Here is a 17,771-nt window from a genome sequence, read left to right as displayed (position 1 = left end):
CTATATGTGTGTGAGTATGTCACTTTGCCTAAGTGTGTCTGAGGCAGATACACATATTTGGTTTCACAACATTCCTTTTTATTTCCTCATTTTCTTTCCCATGATCCCTGAAACCCTGCTTATAATCTTACGCAAAATACTAAACCCGTCTCGGTTTCCTAAATCAGTCTCCATACATTCGTCATCACAGTTTCGACAGAGGTAGGTGGGGTGGGGGGGTGTCTAGGATGTGAAGGTTTGGATGCCTGGGTGGTATTTATTTGTTTAGACTGGAAACATAGAGAGAAAAATCAGCAGTGTTCCAGATGACTCAAAAAATGATTCACTCAGCATCATCACAACAACCTCTGTGTTTGATTTTTGATCACACATTTTTTCATGGAAACTCTGAGGTTTATCCAAAGAGGTGTGTTCAGTAAGAACTCCAGGTCTAAGGTGGAAAAAGAGAGGGAAATATATGTACAGGACAAGTCCAGTCTGGTTCCCTCCTGTGTACTTCCCTGTTCGAGCTCAACCCCACCCTACACCTCACATTCCTCTACAAATACCCCATCTTATCACCCAGTCTCTGCACAACACTTGTACATCAGAAAACAGCATCTTCAAAACAACGCATAGGCAGGAGCAAAGGAAGAACCTCAAGAAACACCTCACCTAATTTTTAAATTTTCACATAAAGTTCAGAGGACACGGAATACAAGGTAGGCATCCTTTTTTATCCACTTTTTATTCAGATGGACAGCCTGTGCTTTGAAAAGAGATATGATTCTGCAAAAGCTTGAAATGACAGAGGATGAAAGGATTGGTTGAGGATTAGTTGAGTACCTTTTTATGGGCACCAGCTAAAATCATGAAAAGTGCAAACACACAGCTGTGAGAGAGGAAAAGATAAAAAAAAAATAGTAAAAGTATGAAAGGCTCAGCAGCATGTTTGTGATTTTTTCAGAAACTGTTTTTTTTGTGTCTGTGATCTCCGTTTTAAGGGAGTTTTGATAAGACTTCACATGTGTCACTCAGTTAAAACAATGAAGTGTACTATCAATAATTTTGAGGGGAAAAATTACAGACTTTTCAGAAATATGAATGAAAACATCAGATTTTAAATCCAGTGACCCACATCAGATTAGTTTTCAGTGTTCAATCTGCTCTGAAAGTTTGTGATCTGGGGCGGGTTACATATGCTTAAAAGTAAGATATTTTTGTCCTGGTCTAATTCGCGGTCCAATCCTGACTGGGTTACTAACTCTCCTTTGTTGTTTCACTAGACTTGGGGGTGGTGTAGGAAATTAGTTTTGGTGGTCATCTGTGGGTATAATATGAGACATTTATTTATTGACATTACCAAAAAAGCAACAAAATGTGCTCCTCTGGGTGTTTTCAGATGGTAAAGGATAATTTGAATTGTCTGCATGGTTGAAGAACAAAGGGAAGGGCTTCCTCACATGGAAAAAAGATTATTCACATGTCTGTAACACACATACTGAATTGAAAATAAACAGGCATGTGTTTCATTTATCTAGTTTTAAATTTATTGTGCTGTTTTTCTAGCACTTGAATTTATGTCAAAGTTCTAATTTTGTTACTTTTGTTTATTTTTCCGACATCGAAACACACCATTTATTAAATAAAGCAATTGAAGTTAATGTTTGATTTATATTTCATTAAAAATCCTCTGACTTGTGATCAAAAGTACTTCCTTAAACTGGATCACTTTACAAGAATTTGCATCTTTCTTCATAGTTGTCCTGTCAGGTGTGGGTCCATTTTCCTTCCACCTTTTTGACAAAAATTTTAGTTTTTGGCTGTATGAAGTTGAATCTCACAGAGACCTAAAATAGATAAGTAAGGCAGATTTTTAAAGTAAGAAATTGTGAGGGAGTGGTCCAGCCAGCCGTGGGTGGAGATCCAAGAGGCCTGGGCCTGTCAGGACATGAATTTGTTTTATAACGTAGCCCTAAGCCACATATTCTTGTGAAGGCCTGTAAGAGGTAATGGGTGTTTGTCAGAGTGTGTGTTCATATATGTGATCACTAAAAACCCCCACAGATCAACAGTAACACCACAGTAACAACAGATAAATCAACAGCTCCTCCTCTCTAACCAAAGAAACAGATGAGTTTTACTCAAACATTTAAGTAGCAGTACTAGAAAATAAAAGTAGAATTTAATCGTATTTGAGCAATGAAACAAAAACAAACAAACAAACAAAATTCATAGCATATAAGAGGAAAAAAGGGAGAAATCTTAGATCCTGGGAGAGCCAATTAAAAAGAGCCTCCCCATTCTCCTCGGATGCAATAACATTTTCCTGATTTTTCTCTCCTTCTTGTCCTTCTCCAGAATGGGAGCTGTTGGAGTTCAGATTGTATGTGTGGCCCTCGGGATCCTCGGCCTGATCGGGGCCATCGTATGCTGCGCTGTCCCACGCTGGAAAGTGTCCTCCTTCACAGGATCCAACATTGTGACAGCACAGGTAATGAAAAACTTAAACCTATTATTATGAAAGGTAATGAATAGGAAGAGAGTTCGTAGGTATGGCAGGGATGTAAAACCAACATTTAAAGCCCAACATACAGTGCATTCTTACATTTAACCCTAACCCATAATAGAAATGTTAAACACATGATTGCTTTCACTCCCAATTTGATTGACAGGTCTTTAAATACAGGGACTAACAATACACAACAACTAAATAATAATGAATGATAATGATTTCTCATACTGTTTATGTTATTAATGTTTGTAAATACTGCAGTAAAACAATTAACAAACAAACAAAATGTTTATTTTTCATCATTATATTACATATAGAACTACATTTTAAGTCATTTGGTCATGAAATGACAGATTTCTTTCTTTCTTTCTTTCTTTCTTTCTTTCTTTCTGTGTGTGAGTAGAGCACTCAGGATGGTCTGTGGATGAACTGTGTGGTGCAGAGTACCGGCCAGCAGCAGTGCAAGAACTACGACTCCCTGCTGGTGTTGGCCTCTGACCTGCAGGCGGCCCGCGCCATGACCATCATCAGCTGCATGCTTAGCATCCTCAGCCTCCTCATCCTGTTCTGCGGGGCCGACTTCACCACCTGTGTGGAGAACGAAGACGCCAAGCCCAAGATCAGCCTGGTGGCCGGGATAGGCCTGCTGCTGGCTGGCCTCTTGGTGATCATCCCCGTCAGCTGGTCCGCCCACATTGTTGTGCGAGACTTCAACAACCCTCTGGTGATTGCTTCCCAGAAGAAAGAGCTGGGAGCGTGTATCTTTGTGGGTTGGGGGGCTGGTGTGCTGCTCCTTCTGGCTGGAGGTCTGCTCTGCTGCTTCAGCAGGCCCAAATTTGGCAGCTCCGGTGGAACCGCCAAGTACTACAGCAACGGCGCCTCCGCCCCTAATAAAAACTACGTGTAGTGGCTTTATGAAGGGGACTGGTGTTTGAGAGAAAGGAGGGGAGGGGGATTTAGTTTGTGAAAGACTGGGGAGCAACAAAGTAGATGACACCGAGAGTTTTGGAAAAAACAGAAAAGTCTTTGTAAATACTGAATGCTGATAATAACTGTCTCCAACTTTTTTCTTTTATATTATCATATCAATACTGGTGATGTTTTCAATTTCAAAGCTGTTTTACTATTAGGTGCTGGGTTATGCATAAGGTATTTGAAAGTACACGGAAAACAAATGGTGTACAGGCTGTAAATTATACACCAAACTCACAACATTTTGTGATCTTAGAATTAAAATGCTGTTATTCGGGTCGCTGCTTTGACATATACAAAATCAACCATGATGCTCCATTCTCCTTATTTTTCTTGAGATATTTGACTTCAAAAGTGTCTTCAAAGATTGTGAAAATATGAAAAGTGTATTTGTGAGAAGAAAAGTGATCTGATAGTCAAAGCTCTAAACTCAACATTTCAGCATAAAAGAGCCGTCCGGCCTTGTGCCTCATATTTTACATGTAGTTTGGATCAACAATTCTGTATATGTTGCATGTTTTATCACTTGTCTGTTTCTCTTCCATCTTTTCTGTTTCTATTATCCACAGTCAGAAAAAGCTGCTCAAAATAGTCTTTAACCAAAGGCACCTCAGCAGGCCTCAGGGAGCATCGGTGTGCATTTGTTTCTCTGATGATACGCTCTTAAGCGTCCACATGACATTTCAAACATTTTATATAACATTTGTTATTGCTCATTTTGTTTTGTTTCTCATTTTGTATGATGATGAGTACAAATGATTAAAATCTGGTGTAATTCAAATGTGTCTTTCATGTGTTTTCCATGTGTTTGAAAAAAAAAATCAAAACAATATTTTGAAAATACAGAAGACTTTATTTCAAACTAAAAGCATATATTAAAATAAGATTTTTTTTCAAATTGATCAGACGAACCAATAAACAAATTCAAGCTTTAAGCCAAAGAAAAATTAAGTTTCATAACAACTGTTGTCTTAAATCTCTCCCTTTGTCTCAGAAGTTAAGTTTGTACAATTTCCCCCCAGGGATCAATAAAGTATTTCTGATTCTGATTCTGATTCTGAAAACAGCCCTCTCCTCTCTCCGTCTTCTTTTGCTTCACTGTGTCTCTCTTGATGTCTGCTCTTGGTTTGTATTTCTTATTTTTTTCAAACTTCTCTAATTTAATGCTTGGTCTCCAGCTCACTCACACGTTTGGTCAGCTCCTCAATCGTTGCTTTGAGGTCTTTCACCTCCTTTCTCAAGGACTGAATCTCCTGGGAGACAGACAGACACAGACAGACAGAGTTAGATGTGATGTGAGTATGTTTGATTGCGCACATATTGTAGAACTGGTTAATACTACATTTGTTGTCTAGGTTGCAGCCGTGGAACTAATTTTCAAGTCATTATTACTGATGCTCTAATTTGTAAGTAGCGTTTTACTGTTGTAGTTGCTCGAGGCGGACCTAGTGTTAACTACTTTATATGCAGTACTTGTACAAAATGCACCATATTTTACATTTAAGTTGAAATGAAGTTAATCTTTGTATGTAAAACCTTATTAAAAGATTAACTGGTTTCCCATTGAAATGTAGTGGAGTAGAAATATAAAAGAGCATAAAATGGAAATACTCAAGTCAAGTACAGATACATTTTCTTAATTACAATACTTGAGTAAACGTACTTAGTTACCTTCCACCACTGCAACTAACACAGTTTTGAATTCAGCTTTAAAAGTCTCACCCCGCTGTTATCCTGTTGAACCGCAGCAGAGGCAGTCGTGGTCTTCAGGAGACTCTTGTGAACTTTGAATTCCTTGGCTTTGGTGGTTGCTACAGACCCGTCCTTTAGAGAGATCAGAATAGGCTGGGCATCTTTTCCTTGAAACCACTCATCAGCTTCGGCTGAAGGCTCAGGACCGATGGTGTCTGGGTACAGATCCTCCTGGAACAGATCAGACTGCACAGGCAGAGAAGGAAAAAGGGAGTTAAAGACAGAAACGCACAAATGAACCGAAACTCACAACCTCATTTTGACTGATAAAAGCACAAATACTGTATACTGTACCTTGCGTGGCACCGTCATGACTATGGGCTCACATTTCCTCTCATGGAGTTTGTAGAACCTGGTGGTAGAAATGTTTGTTATTATTATATTTTAAGTTTTTGAGTCAGCCTAGCTTGAGATAATATGTTTCCTTTGGAGGAAGTGGACACATTTTAAGAGTCTACAGCCATGCTAGCTGCTCAGTGAGGCTCTGCTTAGGCACACTGGTGCTTTGAGGTAAAATGCTAAGGTCAGCGTGCTAACATACTCACAATGGCAGAAATAATATTTACCATGTCTACCATCTTAGTTTAGCATGTTAGCATGCTAATATTTGCTAATTAGCACTAAACACAATGTACAGTTGAGGCTGATGGGAATGTCAGTTTTAAAGGTATTTAGTCAGAAATTTAAATGTTGATGTTGGCGCTAGATGAAATCTCAGGGCATCACCAATGTCACTAGGATTTAATCGTACGGGGAAAACGAATGTCTGTACAACATTTCATGGCAGTTAATCAAATAGTTGAGATATTTCAGTCTGGACCAAAGTGATGGACCGACTGACCAGCAGCACTGCCATCCATAGAGCCACACCGCTAGAGTAGCTAAAAACACTGAGCTACTTTTGTCTTTATAAAGAAATAAATGTCACTACCTGGCAATTTCACATTTGTTGACCTCCAGGCCCCTTTTGGGCATGTATCCCATCCCCTTCTGGCTCTCCTTGCTGCTGTACATGGACAGGTAGTGGACATAAGGAGCTTCATCTGTCACCTCAAAGTAACGAATACTGCTGTCCCCCTGTGAGGAAGACATGTAAGTCAGCTGTATGTGTCCATGTGGATGAGACAAACACAGAAAGATAATTATTTCAACATCCAAATCTGACCTTGCCACAGAGGTAGACAATGCCAGTATCTGGGTCATAAAATGGCAGAAGGACGCCACTACTGGTGTCCAGTTCCTGCAGGGTCAGCGGCTCTCCAAAGTTCTTCTGTTCAAAGAGATTCAGATACATAGAGTTATACATTTGATTAAATCCAATGTAACATCCTGTGTAAAACAGACTGCAGGTGAGCCAAGGATTCATTTAATTGAGCCTGACACCGCCCTTAGTGCTGTAAACTGGCAATTGTGAAACAGCAGTGCTGTAAATACAGTAAACAACTCCCTTGTAACAGTGTGTGACACTAGAAGGCTGCTTTTACATTCATCTGCTGAAGGAGGAAAGTTCTCATTGAAGTAGGAGACATCTTGTGTTCAATAAGTTAAAGTTTTTAAATTAAAAATATAGATCTCATTTTACGAATTCTTAACAAGGTAATTTAACCTTTTTGTAGAAAATCTATATCAGAAACAAATTATTATTCAAAGCAGTGTATTTTTTATTTGTCTTAAAACACATCTGGATGGGAACTTTAAATGCCCTATTTTCTTACTACGTGTATAAACACAAACTTTTCTGCCAAAGTTCCAACTGTTTAGTTAAATTATATGAGATTTTTTCTTTATTATTGGTTTTGTGTTTTTCAAATTAGTGATAATTTGAAGTGGGCAGGATTGTTGTTCATGTTGCCATGCCACTGTTAGTCAAATTTGATCAGACCACACCCACACAGTCCTGATGAAGCAGATGAACTTTTACTTTTGATAAATAATACCTAAGAAATGTTTTTTTTCCAAACAGTAACTTTGCCTGCTGCACAATCAGTAATGTAGAGAAATACTAAAGATTTGAATTCAGGGACTTCAAGGATAAGAAAAAGGATTATGAATCTTAGTAAAGTGAAAAGGTTTCCAGCCAGAGACAGAAGTGACTGTAAGGTTGTTGACACTCACTGGGTCCCACAGCGCCACCTGTCTCTCACTCATGCGACTGAAGCCGGTAGTGAGGATCTTCCCGTCGGACATGAACACCGTCCTGACAGGCCTGGAGCCCTCATGAGGCTTCTCCTTCTCCTGTAGGAGTGTAAGGTGGAGCACAGTTGGAGGTGTTACAGACACATATAATTACTCATTATGAGCAGACAATAAGAATTATTACATTTCACATATTAGATATTACAATGAATGAATACTAATTCGGTAAAACTGTAGTGACATTGGTGCCGGTGCGATGTTACAGGGGAGGAAACCTACAATGAGGACGGTGCCCTTGCGTGGGTCCAGCACCCGCATAGTCTTGTCCTTGCAGGAGGTGAGAATCCTGGAGCCGTCCCTGTTCCAGCAGGCACTGTAGATGAGGTCAGTGTGTACGCTGTCGATCCTCATCACTGCCTCCCCACAGGCCACGTTCCACAGGATCACCACGTTATCACAGCCTGCATGGACACAACAGTGACAAAACTGGTAAATGAAAAGAGGGGTGAAAGGCTTCACTGTGGAAATGAATGTACAGCATAAATCAAAATTATTATACCGTAATAATCTGCCTTATTTGCTCATTTAAAAACACGTTTACACACTAACAAAATACGTAACCCTATACTAGGAATTTATCACATTGTGATTTATCCCAGAAATCCCTAAATCAAAGGTTTGTACTGTACATTAGCAGCATTAGAGCTGAGTGACAATTCAACAATTTTTTATCTACGTTATCTACTATTAATATCATGATATTATAAACTTCAGCCATATTGCCAAATCCTAGTAGCTCTCAGCTGTTAGTAGTATTGTTTAGCATGAGTTGACTGTCTAACACAGAGTAAGCGTCAACAAGAGCGCTGATCCATGTTCAAAGAGAAACCAGTGGGTGGAGACTGAGAGAACTTCCTGTTCAAGCTACATATACGCACAGGAACTCATGTAAGTGCAGCTCCGGTAGCAGGTGCATCTGTGTTTTTAGCAGGTCTATGGAGGGTGTAATACCTGCACTCATCAGCACATTGTGGGCGGTGGGGTGCCAGCTCAGGATGCCAACACGTTTGGAGTGGCCGTCCAGCTTGACAACAGGATCTGTGAGTGGTGTGGTCAGGCCCCCATCCGGGATCTCCCAAATCTATTTACCATGGAAACAATTTAGACACTGAATTTAACAGTACAATGTCAAGTCATGCTTCAGTGAAAACTGAGATGCTTGGAAGAGTTCGTCATGTTTGCTGTCACAATATAGCAATGCCTACCATGACACTGCAGTCCTCAGAGCCACTGGCAATGATGTTGTCATTGTGAGGACAAAACTCAATTTCCAGGACCGGTCCTGTGTGGCCGCACACAGTGGGGTAGGACATGTCGATACGTCCTGTCTGCAGAGAGAGAAACATCAAGAAGGTGATGAATACAACTCTCAAAACTCATCCATAGTGTGAAAAGAGACAGGGCAACTGCAAAAGGTAATGATAGCAGGTTAGATAAAGCAAAGGGACTCAAAGGTTACACACAACTAAACATGATGATTCAGTCTAGGTGGGAGGAGGAAGTTAATAGTCAGCTGATACAAATTTCACAGCTATGCCTCCAATTACTCCTAATGTCTAGTAACTGGGTTAGATAGAAGATCTAGAAGATCAGGGCCAAGGAGATGAAATCCCATGGTTCCTCTGGTTCTCCTTCCATGCATCATGCCTGACCCAGGGCATCATGACGATTCCTATTAAGTTATATCTGTTTGACTGAAAAATCCTGAATAGACATATTTTTGCAGTTTTTCCAGTGTTCCGTATCAATGACATGTGGTTCCACTGAGTTTCTGTAGTTGGTTTGTTAACACGGGTAAAAAACTGAACAAATGATTGGTCCACATAGAATACAAATCCATACCTGTTTCACATGATACAGCCTTGAATTATTTATCATTATAGCACATTTTTGTCTCAGCAGTATATAACAATATTTCTTAATAATTAATTAATTACATTAACAGAATCTGGAGTCAGATAAGTGGTATAACATGCATAGATGGATTAACCAATAAAAAATGATGAATTAATTCAAGTCCATTCAAGTTTTTGCTAAAATTGACACTTGCCCATTATGAGACAATGAGCATCCTGGCTGCTGTAGGTCTAATGGTGCTGACTGAAACTCCTGCAGCACAATCTACAGTTCAAACAATTCCACTTTTAGTTTATAGGTATATAAAGTCTTTGAACAGCCCACAATCACATACAGAACATTTCATATCTTACATTAATGCCTACAGCAGGCAAGAGAAAATATATTTAGACTTTTGTAGATGAAATGTGAGACTTTTTAATGCCTTCTTTTTGAAGAAACTGAATTCAACGCTTTTTAAGACTTTTGAAGACCTGCAGATACCCTATGTATGTTAAATTCACACGAGGGAACATGCAGGTGATCCTAACATCAGATATCTTATCTTCATTAAGTTCACACACTTTGACAAATTCAGATGTTCAGATGACGATAAACAGGGCCACAAGGTTTGCAATTTTCCACTTTTTCAAGCACATAAAACGCAATGAAGACGTTTCAAGCCACCTAAAGTACTCCATAAGTGACGGCAGAATAACCGGGTTGAGGCCACATCCTGCCCTGACTGAGCTGACAACAAACTCCTAATATGGTGAAAACTTCTCAACAGCAGAGCGAGTGACGTGTAGAAAGACTCAAAGTCGGCATCAAACTTCCTTATTCAGCTGAATGTGTGATGGTGACAGGCAATATTCAAATTTTAAAATGTGAGCATAGTGTTAAGAAAAAAAAGACATAACACCAACTTGCATCTGAAATTATCAACACATTCAAAATGGTATTAAGGGAAGTAGGACAACGAAAGCCAAGCAGCAGATACATCTTTCTTGATTGTCTCTATATAAGCAGGGTGTTTCCTGTGACCCACCTTGCTCAGGGGCAACACCATGAAGGCTCCTCCACCACTGGCGTCCACAATCATGGCCACAAACTTGGGGTTAACAGAGCAGAAGTTGCTGTCCCATGTCATCTGGGAGATTCGAATGTCATCGTAGCATTGGTCAGCTTTCAAACCCTGGCCAAAGACGTGACGGAACTTACTGCTCCTCACAACCTTCCTGGACATGATGAACTGGAAAGAAATCAAGAGTTAATGTGACAGTATTTTATGTGTGCAGGAAGTCTGTCGTAAAAACCTGAAATAGTCGAAACATCTATTACTTTGTGCATTTCAAATGCACACCAAATATCATCATTTGAAAACGTTACCTGTAGTAATTCCCTTTATGTTTATAGTTTTAGATTTCATGTGGAAATAAACTGACAGACACAAAGCTGACGACACGGCTGAAAGACACGACAGAGGAAAGCTAAAAAAAAGAGGAAGCAAAAGCTTTCACAACAGCTTCCTCTAGTCTGTCTGTGACTGATATTATGCCCCATTGTCACTCTTTAATTTGGGATTCTGTGTGTTACTTAAATAATTGTGCATGCTGAAGACAATTGTGCAAGACAACAGTATGAAGGTGGCTCATAAAAAACAATGCTATGTACCATCAGTTGAGCTGCACATGCTGTATGCCTAAAAAGGTAGATGAGTTACCCAAAGCAGCAGTTACACCACATCCTTCAGAGTGAGCAATAAAACCACCAACCTTTTTCTCTTGACAAACTTGTCAGTCTCATCGATTTTCCCACAGGTATACATACCGGCAAATACATATTTTAGCAAGTCACAAGTTTAAATACATACAATAAATGCACCCTTTACCAAAGCAGAAATCAAAACTGAATGAGTAATGAGATTTGTGTCAACACCAGCTGCAAAATAAACAAACCTTCCACTATTTAGCAACATTAACACCAATCAAAAACACAGAATATGTTTTGCTTTACCTCCATTTGTAGATTTTACTTCCTGAAATCTGCAGCCGCGCCTAAGCTCAGGCTCATAAGCGTACAACAGTTTTGCTGCATGTGCATCACAAGACCTCTCTGGCTGCTCTGCGCCTAATTTAATAATCCATTATAGAGTGAGCTGTAATTTTATCAGGAGCCCAAATGCATGTCAATAATCTCTCTCTACCACTGTCTCTCTCTGTTGTGATGGAAAACATTGCCTGGTACAAAGTAGGAAACGATTCACTAACTTGAAACAGGAGGAACTCAAGCCATATGGAACATGAGGATCAAAGATGCTGAAGTCAAGTTATTAAGCATCAATCTATTATATAATAAATATACCTATTATAGATAAACTGATATCTGCAGAGATGTTTTGCAGGTGTAAATGAACTGTATGACAAACTGCCGACAGATGTTGCAGGCCTACCTGGGAGTTGTGTGGGAGCGATTCAGCAAGGAGTTTCGGCGGTGCACCTAACACCCTGCCACCAGAATGAGGACTTAGCAGAAACGGTAGGTTAAAGTACATCACAAAACGACATGGAGGAAGTGACAGTTTCAAAATGATAGTGGAAGTGGGAGGTGTCTCCTGTAACATTTTGGGGTTGAAAAACTGCAGAAGGCAACATGAAGAGGAAGACTGTGCTGGTTTTATGAGATCTTTTGCAGAATTATATCAATTTACAAATGTCAGGACAATAAATACTTACATACAAAGTTCAGTCTGACACTGGCCACAGGCGTCAACAACTGAAAGCACGTTCAGGCCATCGTTTCTCAGGTGTCACCTAATAATCAGAATCACTACATTTCTGAAAAGTGTAGTGATCATTAAACGGGTTAAGAAGCATAACCAGGTTACAGAAGCTCTAAAGCCTCTCATACACATCACTGAAGTGATGCATTGCTGAGATGCAGAGTTGAGGGCCGAAGGTGCACTTTACCCTGAAATCTGAGAAGGAAAGTTTTGATGCAGCTACAATGTTGTGTTGTCAGTCACTGCAACATAATGAAACAGCTGGAAAACTGTCAGGGGCAAAGGCCGCATGATCTTATTTCACCCAAATAGTTTGCTTACGTCAAACTAAATTATATATTGGAGGAAATAACATATTTCCTTATCTCTCTCATGTTTTACAATATTTGCGAGGACCTAACCCCTAATCTAACCTATTGCACTTTGATGGTCACTTTTTCTGATACTAAACCAATTTTTTTTATTAAATCTGCCAGTTTTACACATGAAGATCAGTTTAGCAGTCACGGTTACTCAGCCTATAAAACCAGTTGTATAGAGTCTTTTGTGGCTGTGGAGTCAGCTTTGTAAAGTCGGAAAAGAATGACTTCACTTTGGGCTTGGAGACTACAAATTTATAACAAAAACAGAAAATCAAGTTTGAAAGGCATGGGCATATATGAGTTGAGTTGCATTATGGGAAATGTAGGATTCAGTGTATTTGGAGTTTGTCAGTAGGGACTCAAATCAGGAAATCTCAGCCTTTGCTGCATCAATATCTAGATATATTATATTTTATAATAATAACATTTTAGAATATTATTTAATGTCTCTTGCAGGTCCCCCAATGTTATGGACAAGCAATATTTAATTGCTGAAGCACCTCTTTAAACCCCTAAACCTGAGCTAAAACCATTAAAAAACCTGTGCAATTACAATACCAAGCTCTTATCTTCTCCTTGAAGAGGTGAGGTCAAGTCATTTCTAATTTTTCTATCATTGTGAGGTCATTCAATGCTTATTAGACATGCACTCATACTTCTATACTTGTGGGGCCCCTCATTTGAGATAATGTATTATATGAACCAATGTAAGCTTTTACAAGGCCTTTATCACAGGACAATAATTTCAAAAGGAAAAAAAGGTTTTAGCTTTGTTATAATAAACTTAAATGTCATATGGCCCTATCAAACTCCATGATAGCTCTATGCTAATTAGAAAAGAGGAGGGCCTGATTTGTCGGAATATCACTTTTTGGTGGGAAATTCTCCCCTAATGGTACAACAAGTAGCCCAAGAGATCACAACCCCATCAAAAGCATTTGTACCCGTGCCATCAGATAAAAAGGTGTTCAATTGGGCAGAAATCCACCCAGTCTGGAAACACAACCCTAGCCCCACAACCACATGCATAACCTCAACCTTTATGCCAACTTTAACCTAATTTTATCTCTAATACAAAGTCTTAACCTTCAAACAGCTGTTTGAGGAGGTCATAATGTCCTCACTTTCCAGTCCTAATTGTTCCTCAGAAACACAGAAGTACAAAAGTACACACACACACACACACACACACACACACACACACACACTTCAATAAAAGAAACATTGATGAAAGAGATGGCCTATAGGCGGTTTTAAAAATATAGACTTCAGTTTATTGCACAATCGTTGCTGGAGACTGAGGAGTGTGAGAGCCTGTCTGTTACACAGGACACTAATGTTGGACAGATGTGTGAACTACAGCACAGGAACAAACTGTGTGTCTGTGCTCGTGCACATTAATTTGCAAGCACACAGACTGGACAATGAGGCACTTTGAGGATGCAATCAGCACCCCGTCAGTGCAAAGGGAGAAAGTAAATTTGACAGCATACAGATTTCATGCTTGCATGGGTTCTGCAGGACAGCTCATACATACATGGTCTGGAAATATAAATAAACAACATGGTGAATAACTGCAAACCAGCGCTGACAGTATTGCAACCTGTCAATTATTTTCATTTGCCTGCAGTATGGCTACAGTAATGCCTGCATCAGTGCACATGAACTTCCGCTAGATGGAGCCACACTCACTCCTTTGTCATTTTAAAAACGCCATGACATTGCAGATATGAAGAGACGATAACAGACAGACCCTCCAGAAAGCTCCCTTCATCCTAAAGGAAAGGGCTTGTCTCATTATCTGTACACATAGACCAGTGTCATTATTAGGATCCACAGAATAACAGTAATCATAATAATCAGTATATAACAATACAGGTAATCCATTATAAACAGGTCATTAACAGGCTATCCGGCACCTGTTATATTTAAAAAACTGAATTTTGTTTCATTAGTGATGTGTTCATACATCATGTCATTTTTTTTCATTTAACATACAGACAAAAGGACAAAGACCAATTTTACTGGCCAGGTTCCACTCCTGTAACATGGTTTTCTGAGTGATACTCCCTTTCCACCTTCTTTCTCCCTTCTGTCCAATCTGTTACTCAGTTCATAGCATGAACAGACTGGACAAAGAGGGCAGGTGGAGGTAGATCAAAGTCTCGCAGCCATGTTTCAGACAGCAGAGGTCAGGTCTCGGATGTTACAGCTACTGTTATGGCACCCTGAGAAGTGGGAGACCCAGGATGTTGGAGCGAAGCCCTCCATTACAGTGGATCGGAGAGCTATCATACCAAACACAAATCGACTTCACTGTTACGTATCCTTCGGCTGATAATGCATAGATAGACCAGTGGTAGTCACGAGGTATTCACATGCCCGCCAAGATTCCCCACGATGGTCAGAAATGTCTTTCCCACGTGTCTAAAAAAGTGGTTACATCTAAATGATCAAAAGCATTCTTAGTTAGGGTCACAAAAGGTCAAACAACTCTACATTAGCACTGAAACCAATTTCAGTATTATTTTTTTCTGTGTTGTTCACATACATATGGACATAGCTAAGCAAACAAACGTCTTTGATATTAATCTGAAGCACCGCACCGAGCCGCGTCTGCTTCCCTCTCTCACAATTCGCTTTGGTTGTGAAAGAGAGCAGAAGCTTAAATGTGGCAAACCATTATTCCCATTTCTTCTTTTTTTCCCCCTTAACATGTGGTATATGCATCAAAAATGAATCAGGGTATATTGTTTGCACTGTATGTATATATAATCTACATACATGTATTTACATTATTTATATGGACTTTAAATATGTTTCAGAATTGTAATTTACTTTTATCCAAAGCCCTTTTGAGAACGATGAACAGTGCAGTTTATCTGATAGTGATGTATTTCCTCTAATTGGACCTGTTCAATAATCTTCCCCACTACCCACACGGTCATTTCCAGGAGCAAGATGAACAAACTATTAGCCAACACTATTGGACATCAGTTTCTGTTTCACAACTACTTCCATGCATTTTTTTCAGTTTCATTCAATGGCCAAAAATACATTAGTTTCAGCTTTTACATTGTGCCACGGTCATAGTAGGTAATAATCATCAGAGTGAGAGTAGCAGATGTACAATATCTGGCTCTTTATCAAGGTGAGGGGGGTGTTGGGGTGGAGGGATGCAGTCTGAGACTAGTGTGCGTGATAAAGACTGTGGGAAATCCTTCTTCACCTCTGAGTCAGTGTTAGCACAGGAAGCAGAGGATGTGCTACACCTCAGACGCTGCTAATTTGGCAAGATGAAGTGGGGCTGACGAGATTGGCAACTAGTCAGGGGGGCGGCTATGACTGTTGGCATGGGAAACAAGTGCAATGTCATTAAGAAAGTAAAGTCTACCTCTGGAAAATAAATAGCACTTCAACCACTAGTCTTGAGCATGAAGGAACAGAGCAACAGTTACTTTTACTCAAGAGTAGTAACTGAAATACCACAGAGGAATACAATGGCAAAACAATCACGGACATTCACGCAGAACTGATAACTTATATGTGACAGGAGGGCATAGGGGTTCATTCCTGTTTGGCAAGGCCAGCTTAATAAACTACAACTCCACTTTAAAAAGACTCAGACTGTCTAACCTCTATTCGGGTTACTAAAAAAAAGTGCAAGTCAAGCTGTGCTCAGTCACAAAACACAAATCCAGCTGCAGAGCAAAAGCGGAGCATTTAAATAAGAAAGCATAATGTGGCAATAATGACTGACCCTTATAGACCATCAGTAAACATCCAAATACAGCATAACCCTTTTCATTCATGCCCAAGAAAAATTGACATAAATAACCTTTTCAGAAGAGGGTTGCATGTCACATGAATGAAGGTGTGTAGGGAGAAAATGAGGAGCTAATCCTTGGGATTTGCACGATTTGAATAAAACAAAAGATTTTCTCTGACCTCTAACTTGATCTTGTCAGCCAGTGATCCTGCACAGCAACAACGTAAACTGTTTAGACAGAAACAGAATTTTACCTGTATCAGCAAATAAATACAACTGAATAAAAAGCATGATAAATATATTTAATTACAGTATTTTGTGCATATTGTGCCAACAAGCAGGTCAGTTTTATCTGTAGTTTGTCTAAACAGGGTTACAGTGTAAAGATATTTAATTGTTAAATTAAAATCAAGTAATACAAGTTGGCAATTGTTAAGTGGCAACCCTGCAACTTTCAGTGCATCTTGCTGCCACACGTACATCAAGATCTAATGTACATATGGAGGCATTTCAGTGTAAAACTTAGCAATGTCATCTTTGAGATTATCATCAGACTGCAAGTTCATGTCTGTGCTGTCAATTTAAAATGCACATTTTTTTACAGAACAAATGTGCATAAAAAATGTTAAACTTAAGACAGCACTTAGTTATAAAACCTCATCTTCCACAAAAGGAAAGAGTGGTGACAATCTTCCTTATGATGGGAGGTTATCATAAATGCACAAGAATAAATAACTAGGACTTTGCTTATGGGCTCCCATAAGCAAACGTTTGGCAAACAGTAACTCCAATGAACTCAGTTTGTAAACGTGTGCATTTTCTTTTCTGATTAAAAATGCCTGAATTTCATTGGCACTGAGCTCAGGTGCAAACAAAGCCGATAACACTGCACAATTGATTCTAATGTGTGGTCCAAGCCACCTAAAGCAAGTAAACTCATTGCCAACATGCTAGCACACTCAGGAATGAACCCCCTTACCCATCTTCACGTCCTCAAGGATAAACCAGACTGACACACACATAAAGAAAGAGGCAGTGGCAGAAAACAAGGAAACACGGACAGAACAACCAGGCCAGTAAAACCCAGTCAGCTGGACGAAGTGAAAACTTTATGCACTTACAGTATGTACATGTAGTATAAAAATATAGGTGTGAGGGTGTCTGAGTGTGTGTTGTGTATGTGATGTGCATGAGTTGAGATATGGATGTGTTGCATAGGTAGCAACAGTGACATCTGAGAGGACTTGAGCATGTGATATCATTTAGCCACAGACTGTCTCAACCAACCACATCAACTAGGTAAAACGTCTGTTGTTAAGTAAAGGCTTTAAACTCAGCAGTAACCTTTTACTACAGCCTTTACTTAAGACTTTATAGTGTTCAATATTCAGTCAGTAAATTTACTGTTTAAAATATTTCCATTTTACTGTGTATGTGTGTGTGTGTGTGTGTGTGTGTGTGTGTTAGTGTGTGTCCTTATACGACTGTGCATCCATGTTTGCGGCAAGTGAGAGAGTCAAAATGTTTGTGCGTGTTGACATAATTTTGCCTGCATTCGCACAAAGTACCAAGATGGACGAAGATATGAACATTCTGAGTTTGAGCGCA

General features: G+C 39.5%; 2 protein-coding genes across 4 annotated transcripts; one reads left to right on the top strand and one right to left on the bottom strand.

The window, feature by feature from the left end:
* Positions 1-590: 590 nt before the first annotated feature.
* cldni (claudin i) lies at positions 591-4,247 on the top strand. Its single transcript, XM_070923644.1, has 3 exons — positions 591-701; positions 2,341-2,473; positions 2,898-4,247. Exons 2-3 carry the CDS (start codon positions 2,342-2,344, stop codon positions 3,399-3,401), a joined length of 636 nt encoding a protein of 211 aa, XP_070779745.1. The 5' UTR covers positions 591-701; position 2,341; the 3' UTR covers positions 3,402-4,247.
* A 57-nt stretch (positions 4,248-4,304) lies between these two features.
* Positions 4,305-11,755, bottom strand: coro1a (coronin, actin binding protein, 1A). 3 transcript variants are annotated; one of them, XM_070923642.1, is made up of 11 exons: positions 11,703-11,755; positions 10,299-10,502; positions 8,620-8,742; positions 8,366-8,495; positions 7,634-7,815; positions 7,334-7,453; positions 6,384-6,488; positions 6,150-6,295; positions 5,513-5,570; positions 5,189-5,404; positions 4,305-4,719 (listed from the first exon to the last, which is right to left on the bottom strand). In XM_070923642.1, the coding sequence occupies exons 2-11, from the start codon at positions 10,494-10,496 to the stop codon at positions 4,627-4,629; spliced, it is 1,371 nt and encodes a 456-aa protein (XP_070779743.1). In that variant the 5' UTR covers positions 10,497-10,502; positions 11,703-11,755; the 3' UTR covers positions 4,305-4,626. The 3 variants fall into 3 exon arrangements, with proteins under 3 accessions (XP_070779743.1, XP_070779744.1, XP_070779742.1); XM_070923643.1 differs by lacking the exon at positions 11,703-11,755 and adding an exon at positions 11,267-11,328 and having other exon boundaries at positions 4,305-4,716; XM_070923641.1 differs by lacking the exon at positions 11,703-11,755 and adding an exon at positions 11,267-11,317.
* Between the last annotated feature and the right edge of the window lie 6,016 nt (positions 11,756-17,771).

This window comes from Enoplosus armatus, chromosome 17, assembly GCF_043641665.1.
Source record: "Enoplosus armatus isolate fEnoArm2 chromosome 17, fEnoArm2.hap1, whole genome shotgun sequence".
Taxonomy (NCBI): Eukaryota; Metazoa; Chordata; class Actinopteri; order Centrarchiformes; family Enoplosidae; genus Enoplosus; species Enoplosus armatus.
This window is presented reverse-complemented; position numbering and strand designations above follow the sequence as displayed.

Coding starts and splice junctions, on each gene's coding strand:
- coro1a (XM_070923641.1), bottom strand. Junction 7,454..7,633: donor GCAAGGGCACCGTCCTCATT/GTAGGTTTCCTC, acceptor ACACTCCTACAG/GAGAAGGAGAAGCCTCATGA. Junction 5,571..6,149: donor AACAAATGTGAAATTGCCAG/GTAGTGACATTT, acceptor TTCTACCACCAG/GTTCTACAAACTCCATGAGA.
- cldni (XM_070923644.1), top strand. CDS start 2,342: ATGGGAGCTGTTGGAGTTCAGATTGTATGTGTGGCCCTCGGGATCCTC. Junction 2,474..2,897: donor CCAACATTGTGACAGCACAG/GTAATGAAAAAC, acceptor GTGTGTGAGTAG/AGCACTCAGGATGGTCTGTG.